Source organism: Crocodylus porosus, unplaced genomic scaffold (assembly GCF_001723895.1).
Source record: "Crocodylus porosus isolate Cpor-Errol unplaced genomic scaffold, CroPor_comp1, whole genome shotgun sequence".
Classification (NCBI taxonomy): Eukaryota; Metazoa; Chordata; order Crocodylia; family Crocodylidae; genus Crocodylus; species Crocodylus porosus.
In genome coordinates, this window is record NW_017728925.1 from 15,655,296 (window position 1) to 15,666,029 (window position 10,734).

The 10,734-nt window shown below is 56.1% G+C and overlaps 2 protein-coding genes across 2 annotated transcripts in view; both read left to right on the top strand.

The window, feature by feature from the left end:
• CARD9 (caspase recruitment domain family member 9) overlaps positions 1 to 10,734 on the top strand; it is a 26,709-nt gene that overhangs the window by 10,549 nt on the left and 5,426 nt on the right. The gene's annotated exons all lie outside the window — the stretch shown is intronic.
• Positions 2 to 2,319, top strand: DNLZ (DNL-type zinc finger; the record flags this gene model as incomplete). Its single annotated transcript, XM_019541121.1, has 3 exons — positions 2 to 34; positions 730 to 869; positions 1,928 to 2,319. Coding segments are annotated over 3 exons (345 nt in total), but the record flags the coding sequence as incomplete, so codon positions are not given.

Genomic DNA, 10,734 nt, shown 5'->3' on the forward strand with positions numbered 1-10,734 from the left:
CGCCGCCCGCTACCGCCTGGTTTACACGTGCCAGGTGCGTGCGAGGACGTGTGGGGGGCAGTGCCAGGAGGTCCCTCAGCGTGGGGGTGGGGGTTGGCGCTTGCCTGGCCCCGGCGTGCGGGAGGGGACGGAGCAGAGCGGCCCACGAGCTTCCTCCCGTTCCGCCCCTCCGAGGGAAAGCCTCGCCGACACCCGGCCTGGACCTGGCGCCGCCCGGCAGTACCCAGCTTCTTGCCCCTCGAGAGGAGACTCGCCTCCTTGGCCGCTTTCTCCCAAGGGCAGGCCTTGAAAACCTGCCCCAAATGCACCTAAAACCCCCTCGGTATTTAACACCACAAGCAAAGTCGGAACCGAATCAGCCGGGCGCGTCGGACTCCAGCAGCGGGTTCACGCCTCTCTCGAGCTGCGAACCCCTGCGTTTCCAAACGATGCTTCTTGCGGGGAGTGGGGGAAAGATCAGCCGGGCTCAAAAGTCAGAGATCAACTGGGCTCAAGAGTCGGATGCGTTTGGGCCCGTGCTCTTCTACCACCCCGAGCTCGACCAGTGCAAGTAGGCAGCGTATTTCTGAGCACCCGCTTGTGCAGGACCTTCATGCGATCGCACTGACGTGCACGAGTTGGAGAAGCCAGCCCGTTGCAGCTAAATAATCACAGCCTTTAGTTGCGTAGAAAAAAACCCCCAAACCCTCGTGAACACCTTGATGCTGAGCTTCCTTCCTTGCTCTCTAGGTCTGCAAGACGAGATCTGCGAAAACCATCTCCAAAGTAGCGTATCACAAGGGAGTGGTGATAGTGAAATGCCCCGGCTGCCAGAACCACCACATCATAGCGGATAACCTGGGATGGTTCACAGACTTGGAAGGGAAGAGGTAGGAGGCCCGGGGGCAGCGAGCCAGGCCTTTCAGCTGATCCGAACCTGGTTGAGCTCGTCATGGCTTTGGCATGCTCTTGACCTGGTTCGTTTTGAGGAGGGTTATTGCTGGGGGGCTTCTCTGCTCCACATTGGTTGCAGTTAGTTGAGCATGACCCAGCATGTGGCACCAAGACGGCGAGGAAGCACGCTGTATCGCAGGTGCTGCCCCAGACCGATGGTTGGATGCGACTCTTCTTGTTTCCTATGAGGGACTTAATAAATCCCGTTGCATTTCAGCAGTGTCCAACTCCCTTAAAAATTCCTACCTTTCATGGTAGAAACGGTATCTTTTAGTAAACCAACTAGACTTTTGCCAAAAAAAAAAGGTCTTTAATTGCAAGCTTTCAGGCACAAGCACCCTTCGTCAGGCATCAGAGAAAAGACTGTAAAAGTCCTTCTGTGTAGAAATGCAAATTCATATTTCATAGGATTTCCCTGAGTCAGTAGATGGAAACCTCCTCTGGGCAGGCAGTTCATAGCTGGTAAGGTGTCCCTGAGCTCTGTTGTGGGGATCTGGGATGATGCAAATGACCTTGAACAACAGCAGGAGCAGGATCTCAGGTTTCAGGTGGTCAAAGATGCTTCCTCCTTGTGACATCATGAAGATTTCATTTTAAAAAATTGGCTACGATTTGATATCTTCCATGCGTCAGGCATTCAGGTGTCATTCACGCCTGAAAAGGGGTGTTTGTGCCCAAAAGCTTGCAATTCGAAACTTTTTCTTCTGCAAAAATCTAGTTGGTGTAATAAAAGATATCACCTCTACCACAAGTCCCGATTGCTTTTTCCTTAGTCCATTAGGGCTACAACCTGGGTACCCACCCTTCATGATTGCAGTTGCCAAATTGAACTGTCATAGGATGAATGTAGCTTCCCAGATAGCTGAGCAGAGAGGCAAATGTTGGGCTCGTGTTCAGAATTTGAAACGCATATTGAAAGTAAAAACAAAGCATCTTGGTGTAGCCTCCTAGCCCGCCTTGCCTTGTCACTGTTGGTTTTTACCTTGCCTCGAAGGAATATCGAGGAAATCCTCGCGGCCAAGGGGGAGAAGGTGAGGCGTGTTGTCGGTGAGGACGCCTTGGAGCTGCTCCTGGAGAACACACCGGACACAGTGCCCCAAAGCCACCCCCCAGAGGGAGACGGTGGGGGAGGCTCCCCTGAGTCCGGAGGCAGGGACCTGACATGATCCCCGGGATGTCCCTGGGGATAGAGAGACTGCAGCGCCGCGTTGTGCTTTACAGACGTCCATGGTTCTTGTAAATAAATTCAGCCGCACAAAAGCCTTGTCCTCCGCTTGATTTCTTAACTTGGCGCTGGGCTGTTTAACCCGAGATCAGCCACATGTTTGTACAGGACTTGAGACCCTCCTTGTTACACACGATTGATTTTAAAACCAGATTTATTTCCTCTGCAGGCTTCTTGTGCTGCTCTTTCCAAGCCTAGTTCTTTGCTAATATGGGTACGCCCAGAAGGTAAATCACCATCATCTGAACCCAGCACTCTTTCCTGCCCAGAGCAGGGGGTCGGACTTGATCTAATAGGTCCCTTCCGACCCTAAAATCTGTTAACTCTATGATGCTGTGCAGTCCTTACCACCATCTGCACCCAGGCACATGGTAGGGCTAGTGCCACAGGTGCTGTACATGTGCAGAAATGCCTGCAAAGGGCCTGATTCTTCCCCCAGCTGTGTCTGGGCCCTTAACTGTTTGTGCTTGCAAACCAAAGTGATCCTGCTGTAGGGAAGCATGCCTCCTGCCGCTCTTGCTTTGCTTTCTTTGCTGAATTACTTCCTGAGGTGCATGTGTGTCTGTATGCTGTGCGACGTGCTTTCTTGTGGGCAAACTGCAACCCAACAGCTTGGCTTATTCAGTGTCTGGCTGCAGTCCTACAAGGAGGGTTGGCAGGAGGAATGCAGGATGCTGCAGGACCTGGATTGGACACCCTGCTTCTTCCTCCTCCTCCTCCGTTCTCTATCTGCCCCTGGCCAGGGGAACCAGCTCAAGGGTAAGTCACAAGCTGGGTGGCTGCTACCTTCCAGGCAGTAGATTTATAGCTCCTCCTCTGGAGCTATGCTCAATGCCTGCTAGTAAGGGTGTGCATTTAAATGAAAAAGGCTGAAGATCACAGGGCTGGAGGGGCCATATAAAGTGCAGCCTCAATTACGTGTTGTAGGACCATAGTCTTGTATGAGAAGCCGGGTTTGTTTAGTAATATCTTTTATTAAACCAGCAATATTTGGGAGTGATGTTAGACAGGTTTTCACACACACAAAGCCCTTCTCTTCCTCTCTGGGGAGGGGAAAAAAAAAAAAAAGATGCTGTCTCTACCTGTCTCAGACCTAAGAAAGAGCATTTTGTGCATGAAAGCCTGCATAACTGCTCCCAAACATGGAGCTGGTTTGATCAAGGCTGTTTTATTTGTTTTCTTAGATATGCCACCCTTCCCAAATCCATTGTGCCCTAGAGTCAGGGTGCAGGGAAGGAAAGTGTGTCTGTGCAGGTGCTAGCTTGTGCTCCAGGGGATACAGGAGGGGAAGGGTTTGGTTTTTTTTCTAGTGACACCTTCTATGGGACCATGGGTGTAGTTTGGAGCAGTAGGTACATTCACAGCTGCAAGGATAAAGCTAATTTCAGCAGTGAGACAAGCAGGGAACAGGGAGGGGCTGGTGCCTGGAGCATTAAGGGCTTGCAGCTGGTTCATCTAAAGCCCTGTTTCCCAATCAGGTGCCTCAACGTCCTCCCAGGGCCACTGCACAGTTAGCACGGAGGTTTTGCAGAAGGATTCACATGGCAAACATGGAGATGTCCAGCAGGAGGCTGCAGCGTCGTGCATGTTGGGGCCTGCAGTGCTCTGAGTGCTTTGCAAAGAACATCGCTAACACAGAAGAGAAGCAGGACGGTGGTGGCCGAGGCTCCCCTGCTTTTCCTGTGCCAGGTTTGGGTGTTCGGTCTGTGTTGTGTCAGGGTTGAGGGTAGTTTGATGAGAAGTTTACATGATGGTTGTATGGGATGGTTTGGTTAGGGATGACCCTGCCTTAGGCAGGGGTTTGGACTAGATGGGACCTCCGGGGGCGGGGAAGCGTGGAGGATCCTTTCCAGCTCTGTGATAAGACTGGCATGGACTGGGTCAGACCCTAGGTCTGTCTTGCCTGATCTCCTATGTCCCACAGCAGCATTGCAGATGCTCCCATGGGGTGAAGGAACACAAGGACATTCTTTTAAACTGTTCCTTGTGGTGACCCCTCCTCGTCTAGGGCAGGCAGTCGCTAATAAATCCCTCTTTGCCATTTAGTATTTTCTGAGCCCTTCTCCTGTCCCCACTTCAAGCGGGACCAGGCCTGGCTTGCTTCGCCTCTCCTCATCTGGACGCCCCTCCCCACAGCCTTGTCGCCCTTCTCTGCATCTTCTCCTCCTGCACCAGAACTGCTCGGGGTGTTTTGGGGTCATGCAAATGAAGAGCGCAGGCACTAGCCAGGAAAGTTAGTCTTTCCAGTGCAAGGGATGGGAGCTGGGGACAGCACTGGCAGCTGGGGAAGGCGTGCACTGCAGGGGGTCTTGCCCTTTCTGGGGGAGGCAGAGAGGAGATGGCTACCAGGGCAGGGAGATGGGGTGTTAGCAACCTGGGTAGTGCTGCCTGCTGGACTTCTTCTGGGGCCCGGGTGGTGGTCCCAGCGCATGCCATGCTGGGGAACAGGCTCCCTGCTCAGTTACTGCCCGTGTCCATGCCTCCCAGCACCCTGCCTCCACACACAGGCACAGGGGTGATCCAGTTCAGGAGCAGTGTAGTAGCTCGGGATCCCCTTGGCTAGGCACAGCCAAGAAACAGTCCTTCCTGTCCAGCACGTGGGTCTGGACTTGGCCAGGGACACCTGGAGTCGTCCAACAGTCGGCCACTCTCCTGAGCCCCAGCCCAGTGCATTACCCAGCCTTTCCCAGCCGGGGATAGAGCCGGGAGTCCTGTCCCTCCATCTCTGCTCTTGCCTGCCCTTGCTGTAACAGTCAGTGACACCCTTCCTCAGTGCCACACTGCATGTCCGGGCCGCTGGCTCTGTGTTGGATTGGGCCCACGCAGCACTGGAGGGGCGGCCACAGGTCCACCGCGCCGGCTGCTGTTGCAAACGCTTCCTGGGCCTCCCTGGCTCTTTCCCTCCCGGAGCCCAGATAATGGGGGCAGTCTGGTGTAGGTGGGCATCCAAGCATGATGTTCCCATTGTCCCCAGCTGGGGATTTGACCCAGTCTCCCAGGGGCGCTTTCCGCATCCATGGATGTCGCCAGCCCAGGACACAATGGGAATGCCAGGCTCAGCCAAGTGATGGGCGCAAGGTCTTGGGGGTCCAGGAGAAGCCCTAAGCCTACCTGGCTGCAGCTTCAAGGCCCCCTTCTAGCTCAACAGCGAGTGCTCGCCCTGGGCAGTCGTGTCCTGCTGCCTGGCTGCAGCTGGATGACACGGGGCAGTTAGGGAGCAGCTGTGCAGGGCATATGGAGCAGCCCTGGCTGCTTTGCTGCAGGAGATGGCACCTCCCGAGTGCTGCTCTTCCTGAGGGCCATGAAGCACAGAGCAGGGTGGACGGAGAGAGTCAGTCCAGTGGTGCAGCAGTGCTCCAGGGAGGAGCTGAGCCTCTGCCAGGCTGCAAGGGGCACCTGTCTCCGCAGCTGCCCGGTGTCCCTGGCTCCAGCACCTGACAAATGCCTTCTCTCCCACCTCCACAGGTATTTGAAGTGCAGCCTAAGCTGGCCCTGGGCTGCCCCCAGACCCTGCTCCAGGATGGGACGACCTGGCCAGCAGACACAGGGAGCAGAAGTGCTACTGAAGGAGGAGGCACTGCAGCCTCCCAGGAGCCTGCTGGGAGGAAGAAGCATGACCAGCCCCTCTGGGGAGGACGTGTCCTGGTGAGTGCAGCAGGTGAGCGAGTGTCAGCATGAGCTGGGCAAACCTGGGGGCTGTTGGCTGGGTCCTGGGAGAGTTGTACATCTGAAGCACCTTGCATCCAGCACAGCTTGCCCCAGCCAGCTAGGCAGTGCATCAGGCCTGCCCACCCTGCTCTCCCCTGGCAAGCAAGGCTCCCTCCTGCACCCAGGGCTCTTGGCAGCTGTCAGTCCTCGGGGACGACAGACAGGGAGTGGGATCTAGCAGCCCTTGTGGCACTATCATCGCAACCTAGCCAGACCTCTGCATTTGTATCTGCTGAGGCTGAGGCCTGGTCCCTGCCCCCAGGGCAGCAGCTCCAGGCAGGGCTGAGTCCTTGGTGCCCTGCCTCCTGCACCATGGTGTGGGCTGGCTGGCTTTTGCTGGACCTAGGCTGTTCTCTGCCAGCTTTCCCAAGGGTGGGGTGGAGCTCCTTGGCCCCCACGGATCAACCAGCCAGCTCCTTTGGGACCTCAGCCCAGACCTGGTGGTCTGTGCCTTGCATGGCGTGCACCAAGCCCCTGCAAAGGGTCATGTGGCTGTATGCAATGGGGGGGGGGGCTGCAGTGCAAGGCCCGGTGCCTGGGCTGGCTGCCTAGTATGCCCCAGCCTTGTCCTGCCTGGTTAGACAGATTCCTGCTGCTTTGGTCCCAACGGATTGCCCCATCACTGGGGATCTCAGCCCCCCTCCCACGCCTGTTAGCAGTGGTGCACATGGCCAGCCCCTGCTCCACGTGACCCGCAGGCCGGGGCAGGGACACTTCCCTCGGCACCACACGCAAACACCACCTGCTCTCCCTAACGATGAGGGACAGCGAGGCGAGAGGCTCCCTGAAGGGCACAGGCCCCCGGCTCCTTCGCTGCTGAGTCTCGAGCTTGTGACGTCTGCACCCAGATCCCTTGCACGCACCCCCCGCCCCGAGTACACCAGGCTGCGGAGTCCAGCTGTGCCCTGACCTGAGACCTGCTGTCCAGCATCACTTGCCAGACAGCCCGGCTCCCCCAGGAGCGCTGGGTGCCCAAGTCAGCGAGGGCAGAAAGAGATCCTGCAGCATCTCTGTGTCAGAAGCATTGTTCGGCATGGAGAGCTGGGGATGCAATCCGTGCCCCACTCCAAACAGCTGTCGGCAGCATGGGCCAGATGCTGATCGCTGCCACTGCTTGCTGCTCCTGTCTGCACTGACGGGTAGTGACGCTGCAAGAGCAGCGTGCTCCATCAAGGACCCAGGCTCCCTGGGGGACTCAAGCAGGGTCATGGGCTGCTTCTCTGCCCCTGGGGCTCTTCCAGCTCGTCTGCCCCTGGGAATGAGACTTCTCTCGACAGCCTTCACTGACCCCTTGGAGGCAAGAACTGTTTCCCTGAGACCTGCACTGGCAGGCAGAGGCTTAGAGTCAGGCAAGGGCCAACGTGTCCTCTTAAGCAGCTGCCCAGCATTTGCCAGAGCTTTCCTTAGGGCCTCAGCTTTGCTTTCCCTGGGTCCCACTGGCCCCAAAGCTGGCCCCAAAGCTGGCCCCAGGCTCCCCGCAGCCTGGCCAAGGCACTTACTCCAGCCCAGCAGACTGAGGCCCGTGAACCTGAGAGGGGCCAAAACACAAGAGCAACCCTGAAGAAGCTTGAACCACAAATATTTATTAAGCACAACTCCTCCCCACCCCCGTGGTGTGATTTCTATATATTACTTCATTTGGCAGCTTGCTTTTGTTCCCTCCCCCACCACCTCAGTAAAAAACAAAAACCGAAGTACCTTCTGGGTTGGAAACTCCCCATTAAAATGACATTAGCAAATGCACATGTAAAAAATAAATACGCTAATACATTCAAGTATATGGCGAATCATTAACACTGCTGGGAGCAGAGGAACAGCTTCCAGTTCACCTCTGGGGCTCGAGCTGTGTGGACACGGGGAGGGAGGGCTACCCCCAGCCTCAGCAGGCCGTGTTGTCAGACCCTCCCATCCCCTGGCGAACGCAACGTAGTTTGGTACCTATGTGGACCGCCCATCTGGGTTTAGCTGGTCCTGTGGTATGGGTCGATTGTCCACGCCAGCCTGCAGGCGTTTTCTGCAGGTCTCATTGGGAGAAGGCGAGTCTCCAGCAAGACTTGTGAGGGGAGGTAACATCTGTTATTGGATCAATTTTACTGTTGGGAGAGATGCAACGCGTGCCTGGGATATGCACGGGCCCTTGCTCCGGTCTGGGAAAGCAGCAGCTCGGCCTGAGCTCAACTTCAGCCCTGTGGTGTTCATTGCGTCTCTCCGGGGAGGCAGTAACGTGCTGCCTGCTTCTGATTTAAGCGATCAGAGCAGTTACAGGTTGCTACAGCAGACACCCTTCATCCCCCTTTGGTCCTGTTCATTTACAGAGCTCTGACACGGCTGTGGAGCACGGTGACCTCGAAGGAAGGAGCGGGGAAGTCTTAACAAACCGCACAACCATCGTCTGTCTCACGTCCACGGCCAATGAGCATTTCTGCTCCCAGACTCATTTCCAAAGGCATTGTGCAGGTTTCCTTGGAGGACAAGGACTGGAGGTAGGAGATGGAGGTGTGGCTGCTGTGGGATGTGCTGTCCCACCATGGACAGAATCGCCATGTCCCCTTCCTGGGAGCTTGTTCTTGGGGGGGGTTTAGCTGCACCCACACACTTTCCACGAGGGCCCGCGGTGCAGTTTATGGTAGACATGTTGAAGCACCGTGGATTCAGGTGGCTTTATGGGTCAGGACAGGCTCATTGAGCATCAGCTGGAATCACTAGATCTCTTCTTCCGTCCAGTCGAGGGCAGCATAGGAAATGCAGGGGTGTGCAGTCAGTGGTAGCTGGGGGTTGGTGCAGGGTTTCCATTCAAAGATGTGGGCCAAAGTGTCATGGTTGGATGAAGGCGAGCACATTCAGCAGAACGGGTGCACTGGGAGTGGAGGCCCATCTGTAAATCCCGGCTTTCTTGGTACGTCTGGGAGGTTTCCTGGTCTTGTGGAGGTCTTCTGTGTCTTGTAGAAAACCAGCTCTTTGCATAACAAGTGGTTTGAAGGTTTCTGTGAATCCTGGTCGCTCGCTGTTGAGGGCACCACGGCTGTATGTGGTGGGTCTGCTAGGGCTCCCTCATCTGCTATCGTGGGAGTAGATTTCAAGGGCGAGGAGGGTCTTCCTGGAGTCAGCAAGATGCCCGTTCGCCGCACCGACGAGTCCCTTGCAGTCGGGCGTGACTGCAGCTCCCGGTTGATCACTGTTTTGTTGGGCTGCACAGCCTTTCTTCCCAAGGTGGACAGGCTGCAGGGGTGGTTGTGTCTGTTGGGGATTTTGCTGTTACAAACCCACTTTCCTCCTAAATCAGACGAAGGCACGGTTCTGTCCATGGGGAGACGTGGTCAAAGGTTGTCGCTTCTGGTCATTGGTGGGAAGGCAGCCTGAGGTGCTTTGGCTGTGGTTAAGGTCATCTTCATCGCACTGTTAGGTACCAGGAGAGTAACCGCTCTTCCCTCCAGCTGCTTGTCCAGAAGCGGTGCCTTGGGACGGGAAGCCGGCGGGAGCCAGGCAAAGTGCTCAGGAGTTGTCACCGACCATCACTTCCAATTTCAACTGTCATTAATAAAATGGGCTTCAAGGGGAAAGCTCATTCCGTCCCAGACCTGAGCAAGGGCGTTTCTGTGCCCAAACACTTGTCTCCCATCACTCCCAACACTAACAGATCCGGTAGCGGATCAGCTATTACCTTACCCCGCACTTCTGGGTCTTCCCCACCCCTCCAGACAGGACCTCATTTAGGTTAAATGTCCAGCTGCTCTAGACACGCAGTCCTGGCTGATCTGGGGGGATGCAAAGACCCCCCGGTTTCCCCTAGCCTCGCTGCTGGGTTGGAATTTTCCTCGTGCCTGTTGCCAGCAACGCCTGACATTTTTCACGGACAGGTTAGTTTGGAGGAGAGGTATCTTCCTTATGAAACTGTTGGCAAAACCTCACGAGCCAAAAGTTGGGGGTTTGTCAACAGGCTAGCGGCAGTATCTTCCTCTAATGTGAGGCTGGACCTGGCCTGTCATTTTTACTCTTCCCCTTGTTTTTTCCTTACACAGATAAATCTGGGGCCTGTCACTAAATCTCAGCTCCCAGCTTGGGCTGGCCCAGAAGGGCCAAAACGCAGCGGGGACCTCACAGCCCTCTTGCTGCTACTTGGACTCAACCTGCCCTTTGTGTAAGATCCCAAGGGCTGGAAAAGGAGATGCCCTGCAGGCTGCTCTCGGCCGACAGAAAGGGGACGGCTTCTGCTGATTGTCTGGCGTAGCTGGGTGGGGGGCTTTTAAAGACCAGCGGAGAAGGAGATGGGTGGCAAGCCACTCCTGCCATTAGAAATGCCCCGGGGTCCGTACGGTGCGGTGCTGAGCACCAGCCGAGGCACGGCCTGGCACACGCCTGCCCTAGGCAAGGACTTCAGCTACCGCTGCAGCAGAAGGGTTGCCTGGCTCTTTTGCTGGTGAGTGCACAAGGCTTGGGACAGACTAGTGTTAAAACGCACAGTGCTGCACAACAGGCTTTGGCCCCTGCTACCTGGGACCCCTCGGCACCCCTCTTGCTGGTCACACTAGCCCCAGATGGGAGATGCGGCCTCCAGCCAGGCTCTTCTACTCTGCCCCTGCAGCAACAGTACTGCGCAGATGGCAGGGCTTCGTTCGGGGGAATAACTAATATCTCTGGCTGGGCCACTCTCTACAGGCAGCTTAGGGATGGCACGGGCTATGGGAACGGCACGCAGGTGCTCTCCCTTGGCTGCACAGGTCTCAGTCTGTGCCTGGGGAGGACGTGATCTGGACTGAGCTGTGCGTGGCATTGGGCAGCTGTCTCATAGTTTCTAGGGTCGGAAGGGACCTGAGTAGAAGATCAAGTCCGACCCCCCGCCATGGCAGGAAAGAGGACTGGGGTCAAAT